Source organism: Podarcis muralis, chromosome 4, assembly GCF_964188315.1.
Source record: "Podarcis muralis chromosome 4, rPodMur119.hap1.1, whole genome shotgun sequence".
In the NCBI taxonomy this organism is placed as follows: Eukaryota; Metazoa; Chordata; class Lepidosauria; order Squamata; family Lacertidae; genus Podarcis; species Podarcis muralis.
The window spans coordinates 37,920,907-37,934,582 of record NC_135658.1 but is presented as its reverse complement, the minus strand read 5'-3'; the positions used below and the strand labels follow the sequence as shown (position 1 = coordinate 37,934,582).

The window sequence follows — 13,676 nt, the reverse complement described above, 5'->3', positions numbered from 1 at the left end:
ATAAGGAAGGGACAATATGTATCTCCTTGAAAAGTTGGGCTGGATGGAGGAGAGGTTTCAAACCCGCCCTCCCTGGTGCCATGATTAAGATGAACATTGTCCCTCCGTCATTCATTGGATGTTCAGTGTGGTAAGTGGAGAAGGGGCAAGCAAGCCATAGGCAAGGTGGCAGTGCCCACTTTTGGCAATGCCTGCTTCTGGTGGTGATGCATCATTCAGGCTGAAGAGGCTTAGGCTGCTGGTCTGCATTCATGGTGGCAAGAATGTCATTTTCTCTTGCACAGGGCTACCCCTTCCCTATACAATGTAGTAGGTGAATCTTAAGAGGTATCCAGAGCAGTGTCTGGTTCTTTTTGTTGGATGAGCTTCAGCTGGTATGTCTCAAGGATGTGGGAAAGGTGCTTGGATCAATGCAGGTGGCTACATGTGTCCTGGACCCTTCACATTGGCAGGTGTGGGATATGCTAGGTTGGTGAGAGCCAATAAAGTGAAGCTCAATCCGGGTAAGACCGAAGCACTGTTAGCGGGTGCTTCCTTTGACTGGGTAGGTGGGATTTAAGCTGTTCTAGATGAAGTTGCGGGGGACGCGGGTGGTGCTGTGGGTTAAACCACAGAGCCTAGGACTTGCCGATCAGAAGGTCGGCAGTTCGAATCCCTGTGATGGGGTGAACTCCCGTTGCTTGGTCCCTGCTTCTGCCAACCTAGCAATTTGAAAGCACATCAAAGTGCAAGTAGATAAATAGGTACCGCTCTGGCAGGAAGGTAAACGGCGTTTCCGTGCGCTGCTCTGGTTCGCCAGAAGCAGCTTAGTCATGCTGGCCACATGACCCGGAAGGTGTACACTGGCTCCCTCGGCCAATAAAGCGAGATGAGCGCTGGAACCCCAGAGTCGGCCACGACTGGACCTAATGGTCAGGGGTCCCTTTACCTTTTAGATGAAGTTGCAGTCCCTACACCACAGTAGGTGTTCAGTTTGGGGCTACTTCTGGATCCACTACCATCACTAGAGGCACAAATTGTGCAGAGTGCCTTCATCATCTTTAGTTGGTGGCCCATCTGCGACCCTGTCTGGACAGGGATCGCCTAGCTTCTGTTGTCTACGCTCTGGTAATCTCTAGGTTATTTTACTGCAATGCATGATGGGTCTTCCTTGAAGACAGTTTGGAAACAGCAGCTAGTGGAGAGCAACCGGATTGTTGACTGGAAGTAGGTTTGATTGTATAACTGTACTGGCTGCCAGTTCATTTCCAGGTTTGATTCAAAGTGCTATTTTTGTTTAGCTCAGGACCTCAATATCTTAGGCACTGGTTTGCCCCATGTAAACCTACCTGAACCCTATGGTCATCATCTGTGTATCCCTTCCAGTGGAAGTGTGGAGGGTTGCAGCATGAGATGGGGCCTTATTGGTTGTGGCTCCCTGACTGGAATGTTCCTTTTAGAGAGATGTGCCTAGCACTATCACTATCAATTTTCTGTGCCAGGTGAAGATGTTCCTATTCACTCAGACATTTTGCTCTTAGTTGGTGCTTATCTTCTAGTTTTTAGTGACAAATAAAATGAATAAAATAATCCTTACCATCTGTTTCCAGAAGCAGAATTTTAATGAATTTAGTTAGGCACCCAGTTTGAGACAAGCCATAGATACGCGGGGTGGGGGGAATCCTCTTAAGCAGGGATGGAGGGCCTTGTTCTGTCCATTTGTTTACCTGGCAAACTGACCTAATTTTTAGCTCCTGTACAAGGATTGGAATATAATTATTTTTCAGATTATCCACTTCTCTGAATTGTGCAGTACAATTTTTGCCTCAAAAAAGTACACAAATCCATTATAAAATGTATATTTTAGAATAAAGTATGTTTAGAAATGTGTATGTTGAGATAAAATTTGTATTTAAATGTTTTAAAATGCAAACTTTCATACAGTTTTGTGGCTTTCTAAATAGAAAAGTCATAGGTTTATGTGGAAACTGGACAGAAAGGATTTTTGAATGAATGGGTGTGAAATTGTCAGAGACTGGAAGTAGATTAATTAATTGTTGGAGTTGGAGATCAACCTGCTTAGGGATGTACTGTAGCAATGTCCCTTGACACCCTGAGTTGGGCAGCCACATTTGGACAAGAATACAATAGTCTGATGAAGAGCCTTTGTGCTGAGAGTGGAATGTCAGACACCCAGGAAGCAGCCTTACAAAACACCTTCGACAGGTGCAATTGAGTCCAAACTCTTTGATACTGGAAAAGGGCCTCTCTGAGTGAGACCACATCCATCAGCCTCAGCCAGCATGGTCAGGGGTTATGAGAGCCATATTCCAGCAAAATTTGGAGGCCTTCATGTTGGCTACCCCTGAAATACACAGGACTTGGCTAGTTGAATCAGTGGCCTCACTCGGTATAAGGCAGTTTGATTATGTCCTTATGCTTATTCATTTCATATAATTTATGTACTGCTTGATTTTTTTTTAAAAAAACAGCAATCTCAATGCAGTTTGCAAAACAGCAACAATCCAACTACAATAAAATTACCAGGAAAAGACTATTGAAAACAGCTAACTAAATCATAAATCAGATTAAAGCACATGCAAACATTCTGCATGTCTGGGTAGCCTTGTATAAACAAAAATGTTTTTAGCAGGTGCCGAAAGGAGTGCACTGGATGCATCTGCCAGATGTGAGTAGGCAGGGAGTTCCAAATTGTGGGTACTGCCACACTAAAAGGCCGTTTTCTTACAAATGCGGAGCCTTATGGGGCACCAAAGGCTAATGTATGTCTTCAGCACATGGCGAAAGTTGTTTGATGAAAATACTAGACATGCATTCCTCTGTGGAAAGCGAGTCCCACAATTTAGGGGACACCGCAGAAAAGGCCCTTTCGGGTTGTCATTCCTTACACTTCTGAGGGTAGCGAGGTACAATGTATCTTGTCTGTATTGAGCTAATGTGGCAGCAGGAGCTTTACTCCTATGTATACGTACATCTTTCTTCCCCATGGATATTGCTGTTTTGGCTACAGGTGCAATGCAACTTGAACTGGAATTAAAATACAGGTTGAATGTTCTTTTGGTTCTTGAGTTTTAAAATGTGTTTATCATTCAGTTCTAACGGAATTAATCAGGCAGAATCATACACATTTGTAGAACGATGGGATTTGAGATTATCGCTTGTGGTAAATGTCTTGATGAGCGTTGAAATTGATGTAGAAATGTATACTCCTTTTCCCCACCCCACCCTTGTTTAATTTTCTTTATTGTTGAAACGTTTCCACTTCCAGTTCTTGACAACAAAATTGTCCTTATTCTCAGAAGTGATTTTCCTGAATCTTAAACAAAACGTACCTTTAAAATGTAATTGTAAAAGCTGCCCAAGCTCACAAAGGAAGCGCGATGCCACCTTCTGGTTGGAAAGGAAATGGCAATGGTGCACAGGGGCATTCCTGAAAGCAGGCTACACCAAGAATTTCAAGAATGCTCAAGTAATGGCAACTCAGAATTCCAATACTTTTGTAATCAATTCTGGAAATTGAATTGACTCTAAAAGTCAATTTACATTTGGCCTGCAGCTTGTTTATAACCATTAGTTGAATTTTGGGATTTTGTTATTCAAGAGTTCTGTGTAAGAAATGGCTAGATCAAATTATCCTACTCTGAACACACAGCGTTATTTCATTCGTAGATGGTCTGTAATTGCCTGCATTTGTATAATGTAGCTATATGAAGTGCAGAAGGATAAGCAATTTTAGCTGACTAACATGATAGCTCAATTTACCTTTAACAATTGACAGTGTTGTGTCACTGTATGTTTCGAGAGGAAACTGGAGCCACGATTCAGTTCTGACACCTATTTGGGGGCAGAGAAAGACCCTTCAGTGCTCCTTAACTGCAGAGTAACTAGCCATGAGCACTGAAGCATTTTTGTACTAGTGGGGTCCTAGATGCCTGTAACAGTGACTCATACCTGGCCATTGAGCATGATGGCTGGGGCTGGTGGGACTTGGAGTCCATCAATATCTGAATGGCCACAGGTCCCCCAGCACTGCTGTTGATTCTCCTGGACTCTGTAGTTTGTTTTTATTTATTATGAGTGTTTATTAAATTTGCATGCTGCCCTTCATCCGAAAATCACAGGTCGGTTCGCGACATGAAAATACAAAATGAGAACACAAAACACATAATAATAAAAACAACAACAAACCAATAACGCCCCCCCTTCCACAAACAAATCAGCCAAGAGAGACATTTCCCCTGCAGTAGCAGCGCCTCAAGTGCCATTTCTGCTGCTACTATCCCTAATGAATTCTGTACAGTGGGTCTTTTAAAGAAAACCAAATGGAAGCAAGCAGCAACACTGCTACCACCAGTAAATATTTTAGTGGGTTGTCCAGCCACTCATGGCCTTTACAGGCTGGTTCTGGGTCCCAGGCAGCTTCTTCCCCATCTGTATTCTGAACTGCTAATTTGGATGGAATTGCTAATTCTTCTTTCAAATGTTTTTTGATATAGCCTAGTGCAACTAAATTGCCAGCATGAACTGATAAGAATGAAGAACTGTGTTTTCAGCTGGGTCGTCTTAATTTTGTAAAAAATACATAGCTAGATTTCTTTTAATAAAGTAAACTCAAGGTGGCTTCCAAAAAAGTTCATTAAAGACCTAAAGCACAGTAGGAGCAGTTCAATTACCAGAATGAGTTGCATGCAGTAAAAACCCCAAGGGGAATTCAACATAAAAACAAGGAGATTTAAATTTAAAACTCATATTAAAAGCTTGCCAAAATCAAAAGGTCTTGACAGCTTGCCTTGAGCTTCAGAGATAGGGAGCAAACCAAGTCTTTTTAAAGAGGGAGTTCCACAAGTTGCTGGATGCTAAAGTAGAATAGGCCACTCAAGCCAGTTGTACTTCTGAATGTGGTGGGATGCATTGTTTGACCTTGAATGTTGGATGCAGTGGGCAGACAGGATCGTATGGCAGGATGCCAGGGATGCCTTGGTCTCAGATCTGCAGAGGCAGATTCTTTTGGAGGTAGCTCTATGTAGCGTGTGCTACAGTAATCCAGTCTGGGCGTGGCCAAGGTATGTATGTCACTGGCTAATCTGCTTTATCCAGGAAGGGACATAAGCGATACACCCCCTGCCATAGTACTCCTAGCAATAGCTGCTACCTTAGCGTTGAGGAACAAGGCTGGGTCCACAAGCTCTTCCAGCCTTGTGACCTTATCATTCCAAGGGGATGCAAGAAGAAGACAAATCTCCATTCCCAGATCATGCAGATGTGTAGAGCAGACTTCTCTCTGCAGATGTGTCACAGACTGTTCCATATTCCATATGTAGTGTTGATAAAGGCAAAGGTGATGTCTTGCCTCTGCAAGAAGATTCATTTTGCGGTCCTTAATGAGCTGTAGACCTTTTGTCTGTATGATTACACTCTTTCCACCAGTTCCTTTGCATAATTTTGGATGTTTCATGTTCCCTCTTTTCCATGTTTGTTTACTCTTGCAACTTGCAAGTGCTAGTTCAGTTCTGTTGTGGCCTTTAAAGTAGATGGAATCATAGAACTGTAGAGTTGAAAGGAATCCCGAGGATCATCTAGTCCAACCCTCTGCAACGCTGGAATCTTTTGCCCAATGTGGGGTTCAAACCCATGACCCTGAGGTTAAGAGTCATGCTCTACTGATTGAGCTAGCTTAGATGTTGCTTTTTTTTTTGCCACTGCCAGTTCTTCAGTTTAGCTAGATAGATAGATAGATGGATGGATGGATTTAGCCTTTGAATTGAGCTTAATGGCTTTGCTGTGGGACCTGGCTTGTACTAAGAATTTAATGTCACAAATAGCACTGTTCATAACTAGTGAGTAGCTGACAAGCTGCTGAAGTGTACAAGCTGAATCTGCTCCTGGGTATGAGCAGTTTGTCCCATTCAAGAAGTTTGATTCTTTCCTGCTTACTTGCATGGCCAGATTTATTCCATTTGAAGGAAGTAGTCATCACAATCTGGCAATAGCAGTTGTAGAAGTTAGGTCATGTTGCGCTCCTTGAATCGTCATTGTGTTTCTGCACAGTATTCTTGCATTTCATTTTAGATTATGAAGTTCTATGTAAACTACCATGGTAGTATAGCTTCTGTTAAGTATTTGGGATGGATAAGAAGCCACTGTGGTACAACTTGTTCTGAGTCTCAATTTGTTAGTATATTGATCCAGATTTAGGCATTAATTAATTGACTTTGTGGTAGACATGAGATCAAAGAAGAATAAAAGTAACAAGTTCCTGATAACTTTTTAATAGCATCTTAAACTTGTTTCAATTTCCTTTGATAATAGCATACTTGAAGGCAATCAACAATTAAACATTCATATTTTTAATGTGTGTGCACATATTTAATAACTTTACTCAGTTGTACTAGTGGATGGCATATAAAGATTTTTTTGATGTAATCTATCAATAGTCTGTTCCATGTCAAGGACTTTTGGAATGTCAAAATGAAACTAGAGAATAGTTTTCTAATGTTAAGTCTGTCCCCCTGGAAATGAGCCAATCTGTTGAGATGGAGAAGCTGTTACACTTAAGATACTGGGTGTAGGGGGTTGCCCAAGGGAGAACAGTAAAAATACACAATTCTATCATTTTATGAAAATGAAACTTAGAAAAATGACAGTTTGGACTGTGAGTATTTGGTTCCTCCTGTGCTCTCCAAAGTAAACCCCAGAGCTAATGTCGGGTCAGTATATTAATTAATACAATAAGACTTGCTTGTTTTGTGTTGCTAAATCAAACTAAAATTTGTATTTTTTACTATATTTTTCTTATAGCATTTTGGTTTCAACCAGTGGAAAGTTTCTTAGTCATTGGTGCAGCCATACTGGCGGTAGCATTGTTTTTGCTACAGGTTGGCTATGTTGGTAAGTACTAAATTCTTTATTCCTTACCAATGCTGAATAGTATTTTATCGTAAAATGCTTTGCATGTGCCCAACAATGGAGTAAAAAGAAGTAGTAGTTAATGCATTGTGTTAAAAAAAATGTGTAAGATTTCATAGTATGAGCAGTTTAAGTAGCTTCTAACATTTTCCATTCTTGGAAAATTACCAGGAATAAAAGATTCCATTGTAATTAATTTCAAGTCTGATGCCCTTTAATATGTGAGTTCCGTTGATGGTGATCAGTACCTTTTTCTGATGATCTGCTGTAGAAAGGAAACTTGCGGTTATCGATGACTGCTTGTTCAACATCTTAGCAGTACAGTGAACACAGAACACATTTTGCTTCTTTCTAGAAGGATTATTATTTTGTAAAAAAAAGAAAGCTAGCTCCGAGTCTGGGGGTCCTACCACCTGTTGACCCAATACCCCAATCTCAGTGGGCCTGGCTAGACTTGGAACGTTGGAATGGCTTTAGCTTGAGGAACTGGTTTGGCAACCTTTCTGTCCCACCTCCACTCTTCATTGGGGTATTGGCTCTGAGAGCAAGAAATAGGTGACTGCTCCTCCCTTTCTTGATGTTCCTCAACTTGGCCATTTAATTTTGGGGGAGTTATTTCCTTTGCCTGCTTACAAATCAGTCCTACTGTGAACAACTGGATTGAAAAATAATCTGAAAATAGGTACTTGCACAGCTCATGTCCCAATTGCATCTTGCTAGGAGACTTCCTAGACTGGCGTCTCGTTCACTGCTACAGGAAACAGGATGCAGTACTTGATAGGCCTTTGATCTGACCTAGCAGGGCTCCTGTTGTATTCTTAGTGCTTGAACTGTACAGCTGCGGATAACATTTCAATAAAGGCTTAAGCAGCACTAGCAAAATGCAGGGTGTGAAATGGAGGTGCTGGGAGATTTGGGATCTTTCAGACATGTTGAGGGGAGTCAGGGGAACAGAAAATTCATAGCAACTATGTGCTAGACATCTAACCTCAGAACTTAGCATTTCATGCTATTGAAATATAAATATAACTGGATTATTCCAGTGACAAATATGAGCCAGAACAGTGTTGTTGTTGTTTAATTGAATCCCAAGAAGGGTGCGGAAGCAACAGTAGATACGGTGTCGCTGATTGCATACAGCCACAAATTCTGGTTTTGTAATCCTTGCAAGTGACACTACCCAACAAAATGCCCTATGCAAGTAACAGTCAGCTCAGGGTGGAGATACAGAAGACTGAGAACAAATGCCCACACGCCACTTCATGCACCACTCGCCCTAAAACAAATAGTAATACAGTGATGCCTCAGAATGGTACCATTGTGTAAGTTCACCTGGAGGTTTGAGGTAGAATATTCTCAACGTGTGGGTGACACCCAACTCTGTTTCTATTCCTCCACATCTAGTTTAGGTGAAGCAGAGGAAATGCTTAAATCCAGTGCCTCGCTGTGCTAGTGGGCTGGATAAGGGCCAACAAATTGAAGCTCAGTCCAGAAAAGACTGAGGTGTTCATCTTGTGGTTGACTGGGTTGCAGTCTGCTGAAGGATTATGTTTGCAGTCAGTTGTTTCTCATTGATTCATCACTGTCAAGCACTAGTTGTTTGGTGCTACAGAATGCTTAGACCAGTGTTGTCTAGACAGAGAGAGCCTTGCTCTGGTGATTTCCTGGTTAAACAACTGTAATACTTGGTGCTGCTTTTGAAGGTGCTGCTGCTAGTTTACTAACTGGGACTGGGTACCATGATCACATCATGCCCTTGCTGCTTTAGTTGCACTGACTGGGGCTGTGCTGTGCTGAAATCTGTCTTCCATTCTTCAAAAACAACCACCACCACCCCAAAACCAAACCCTACCACTGTGAAATAGGCTTCTAGGGTGGTTACTTTTTTGCTGCATTTCTGGGGTGATTTAAAGCTTCTTAATAATTTTGGTGGGAATAGGGTTGAGTGTACCTTATTGTTGTGAGTTTTTTTAGGAAGTGCAGTCACCTGGTGAGGTTGCAGAATGCAGACCACTGGGGAGACTTGTAGCATGAAAGAAAGCATGCTCAGAAACCGCAGCAGCCACTGTGTAAATAAGGAAAGTGCAACAGAACTCTTGTACCATGCCCATTTCCCCCCTCTGATAATTTTTGAATGCAATTTATTTTCTTATTAATTGCTATAGAATGTGTTTGGTTTTTAGTTTGGTTTTCTTAAAGAAGGAGATATTTTCAGCACTCGACTAATCTCTAGCTCCAACTAAAAGGACAAAACCAGCAATTAGATGAAAACCCTTCTTTCTGCATGGGAGAATTGAAGCATGGCCTGCCTCTTCATACACCTTCCTATGCCTTCAACCAAAGGGCTTCTGTGGGTGCCCTGCCATCAGAGGCAAGGGAGATAGCTACCAGGAACAGGGCTTTCTCATTGGTGGCTCCCAGTTATGAAAAATTTTCACAAGAGAAGCTTCCTTGACATTGACTTCATTATCATTTGGGTACCAATCAAAGCCTTTTAATCCTTTGTGGGCTCCATTACTGTTTTTCTTCTGTTTCTTGGTGTAAAATTAGAGCAACCTCTTTAATAAATAAATAAGGAAAGTTTATCGCTCAGGGCTTATGCAGACACACATACATAAGAGTATACATAGCTCAAGACCAAGAACAGAGCATCAGAATACATGGTACATTGCCATGGTAGGCTAGTTACAAGATTTCCCTCACAAAATCACGGCAGTATACATTAACGCGTGATCTCCAGAGACCGTCAATCACTTTTGCTTCCCCATGGCCTGTTTAAAAAAATTGGCAGTCCTGTATGACATTTAAAAATCTGTAGCGTCCAATAAAAATGGAGTGATGCTTAAAGGGGAGTTACTTCTTTCCTAGCAAGCATCCTTGCTGAATATGGCAGACTGTCTCTGATTGAACAAAGGCCTTAGAAGTAGATCTGGTTACTCCACCATTCTAGGCAATAATTTATGCTGTACTGATTCCTGTACTGTGATGTCCGAATGAGCCCACACCAATGCTCCATATAGCATCTGGGGAAATAATTTACCCTTGTAGAGCTCTATTAAAGGACAAGGAGAAGCTCTTTGATATAAAGCTTCAAAGTTGCTGTAAAGAGAAGGTTACAGGATGGGGAGAGAGAAATTTAACTGAAAGAACAGAATTAAAGACCTAGATAGAGTTACAGCTTTAATAGTTTTCCCCCTCAGTTATTCAGACTTACTTTAGCTAAATTGTATTTTTACACCGAGTCCTATTTTAAACTGTTGTGAGAATTTTAATGAATACCCATACTAAATAATAGATTAGTCTCATTCGGTGTCCAGTAAAGTAACTTTTGGCATGGGGAGACAGCCAAGGCCGATCATCATTCCCAGATGGTGGAATACATTTTCCGTGAAGTGAAAACTTACTGAACAGCCATATAATAAGGCTCTCTTTCTGTATCTGACCTTACGAGCTCATTTTATGGTGTCCATTAACATGTTTCTCTGAATGAGCCAACGTTCCCCCACAGGCATTTAGTATGGAATTGCCATGCTTCATTCACTCAGTGTTACAGAGCATCCACACAGCACCGTCATTCATTCATTGTCATCCTGGATTTTCCTTGGGTTCATACGGAGTACTTGAATGGAAGGAGTACTTGAAACTTCACAGATGTATTTACGTTTAATGCACTCTTCAGTCTTTTCTAAAGGGTGCAGTTTTTCCATGACAGACAGGATAACTGACCCATGCACACCTTGGCACACCATTATGATAACATTTGTGTTGAGCACCATTTTTGACGTCATTTTTAAAACCCACCCTTAAAAAAAAAAGTGAAAGAGAAATATTCCTATCACCCCATACTGCTGTGGAATTATTGCAGTAGAGTGCTACAGCACTATAGCTGTATTATAGCCAATAAATTAGCATTATAGCATTATGGTGCTTATAATGCTATACCTCTTTTTCATTAAAATATTTATGTATGAGTGTATGCATTCATGTATATGGGTTTGTGATCATTAAATGATCAGTTTTAAGAAATGAATGGGGGTCATATAATGGCATCCAACACAATGGTTAAACTAAATGAGTGCTGAAGTCCCCACACATAGCAACTGGGTCATGCCCACTGGTGCACAAAGAACAGAGCAGGATGAACATAGGAAGAAAAGAAAAAGACATAGTTGCAGGAATCAAAGTAACAAGAAAATAGATGTGATTACTGAGACATAAGCATGTGCAAGTGTGTGTGTGTGTGTGTGTGTGTGTGTCAGATACAAAATATGAGTTATCCAATCAATGCCTGCTACTTAACAGCAGTGAAGTTGTTGTTTTGTAGTTGTTAATTCAGTTTATATACTGCTCTTTATCAAAAGATACCAGGGCAGTGCACAATATTAAGAACATATTACAGAGCAGCAATAATAAAAGTATAATAAAAAGCATAACAAAAAGTATAAAAAATGATAAAAACAGCAACCTCCCCAACCCTGCTTTAACAGGCCATAGATTATTTAATGGCTAAAGGCCTGGGTAAAGAGGAATGTTTTTGCCTGTTGCCTAAAGACATGTGGTGATGGCACCAGGCAAACCTTTCTGGGAAGAGCATTCCACAGCCAGGGAGCCACTACAGAAAAGGCTCATTCTCATGTTGCCACCCTCTGGACCAATTAGGGAGGTGAGACATAGAGAAGGACCTCCAATAACAAGTACAGGGTCCAGGTCAATTTGTATGGGGAGAGGTGATCCTTAAGGTGTTGAAGTCCTGAGCCATGCAAGGCTTTATAGGCTTTACAGGGCCAGGAAACTAATTAGAACCCAGTGCAGTTGGAGCAGGATTGGTGTTATATGTATGCTCAAACTGTCTTGTTCTGTTGAGCATTCTGCTCATTGAATTTTGCACCAGCTGAAGTTTCCGAACCTTCTTCAGAGGCATAGCTGTCAACTTTCCCCTTTTCTTGGAAGGGAAACGTTGACAGCTATGGTCAGAGGCAGCCCCGTGTATATTGCATTGCAGTAATCCATCCTAGAGGTTACCAGAGCGTAGGCCACAGAAGTTAGGCTATTCAGATAGGAGTGTAGCTGGGCCACCAGCTGACGCTGACAGAAGGCACTCTGTGCCACCAAGGCCACCTGGGCCTCAAAATGACAGTATTGGATCCACAAGCACCCCAAGCTACAGTGGTGCCTCGCAAGACGAAATTAATTCGTTCTGCGAGTTTTGTCGTCTTGCGATTTTTTTCGTCTTGCGAAGCACGGTGTCGGGAAAGTTTTGGAAAAGCTTCAAAAATCACCAAAGTCTTTAATAACCTCAAAAAAGGCTACCACACCGCATTCTGTGAGTTGCTCCTCGAAGTCAAGTCGCAACTGTATTAACGGTGTTAAGAAAAAGGAAACAAACTTGCAAGACGTTTCCGTCTTGCGAAGCAAGCCCATAGGGAAAATCGTCTTGCGAAGCAGCTCAAAAAACAAAAAACCCTTTCGTCTAGCAATTTTTTTGTCTTGTGAGGCATTCGTCTTGCGAGGTACCACTGTACTTAAGGATAAAATGGAGTATAACCCCTTCAAGAGCAGGCAGTCTTCTACCTATCCAGTCTAGCGAACCACCCACTAACAGTGCCTCAGTCTTATCTGAATTGAACTTCAGTTTATTGGCTCTCATCCAGTCCATTATCAAGGGAAGACCAGAAAATCCAGAATTTTCTCTTGTTTTGTGCTTCTTCAGAAACCAGTTGAAGAATTATATTTGTGGATGGCAGCCATTTATCCTCTTATTCTTTCTTTCCAGACCCCCCCCCCCCCCGGACATACTTTATTCCTATACATTGAGATTCTGCTACATGCATTTGAATCAATCCTAGAGGGTTGTTACTCCAAGAATGAAAAGCCCAAGTGAAGGGTTTTCAGTTCATAGGCAAGGGGTAAATATATTGAAATGCATGGCCTGCTGCTGCTACTGCTGCTTATCTGGGGAACCCCTCCTTTTTTGCTATGCACATAGAAAAAAATGCAACATTGTACTCCAAATAATGTGGAAAGTCGATTGTAACTCTTTTTGTGGCTTACAAAAGAAGAGCAATGATTGGGTAGTGCTAGTATCCATCTGTTTGGCAGTTGCCTGTCTCTTTTATTTGCAGGATTTAATAGGTAATATTTTCGTTCAATTTGCTTCTGAAAATTCCACATGCCCTTGGTGCATATGTCGAAGCACTTGAGAGAACGCAAATTGTTATTTATAATACTGTGTAATTTAAAATGTCATTCATAGGCCAGTGCCTGTTGCAGTGGGCATTGTGAACATTGAGGGAGTTTGTAATGCTAGATGTGGATCTTCAAAGCTTACTAATCACTTTAGACATCACTTTGGATACAGTATATATTATTAAGCTAAAAACAGTCCCATTGTGCTGGAGAGTACTTACATCTGTGTGATGTAATGTTTCTTGGGGATGCTAACCCAATGCCTGTAGGCATTATTTCATGGCACGCTGATTAAGTAAACATTCGACAGAGTAGCAAAACAGAGCATTTCCAATTTATTGCTGTGCTGCAGAGGTAAACTATAAGACAGCTACTGCTTTAATGTATCAGAAAACATGAGTATAGTGAGAGGTGATTACTGATAGCTGTTCAGCTTTTAAATGCTGCTCTTTAGAATTCTACTTGCAATGTTTCTTTCTCTCACACACATACTTTTTAAAACACGGAAATCATGCTGTGTCTTTTTTTTTTTTTACCACGTGCAATATCTACAAAGATGATTCTGGAACAGAGAAGCGTACCTG

At 41.3% G+C, this 13,676-nt stretch overlaps 1 protein-coding gene across 7 annotated transcripts in view; it reads left to right on the top strand.

Annotated features, from left to right (window-relative positions):
- Positions 1 to 13,676, top strand: part of CD47 (CD47 molecule) — a 46,135-nt gene that overhangs the window by 7,337 nt on the left and 25,122 nt on the right. For all 7 annotated transcript variants that reach the window (XM_028726709.2, XM_028726713.2, XM_028726708.2 and 4 more), the window contains exon 3: positions 6,799 to 6,888. In XM_028726709.2, the coding sequence (XP_028582542.1) occupies positions 6,799 to 6,888 (90 nt within the window). The remainder of the gene's footprint in view (positions 1 to 6,798; positions 6,889 to 13,676) is intronic.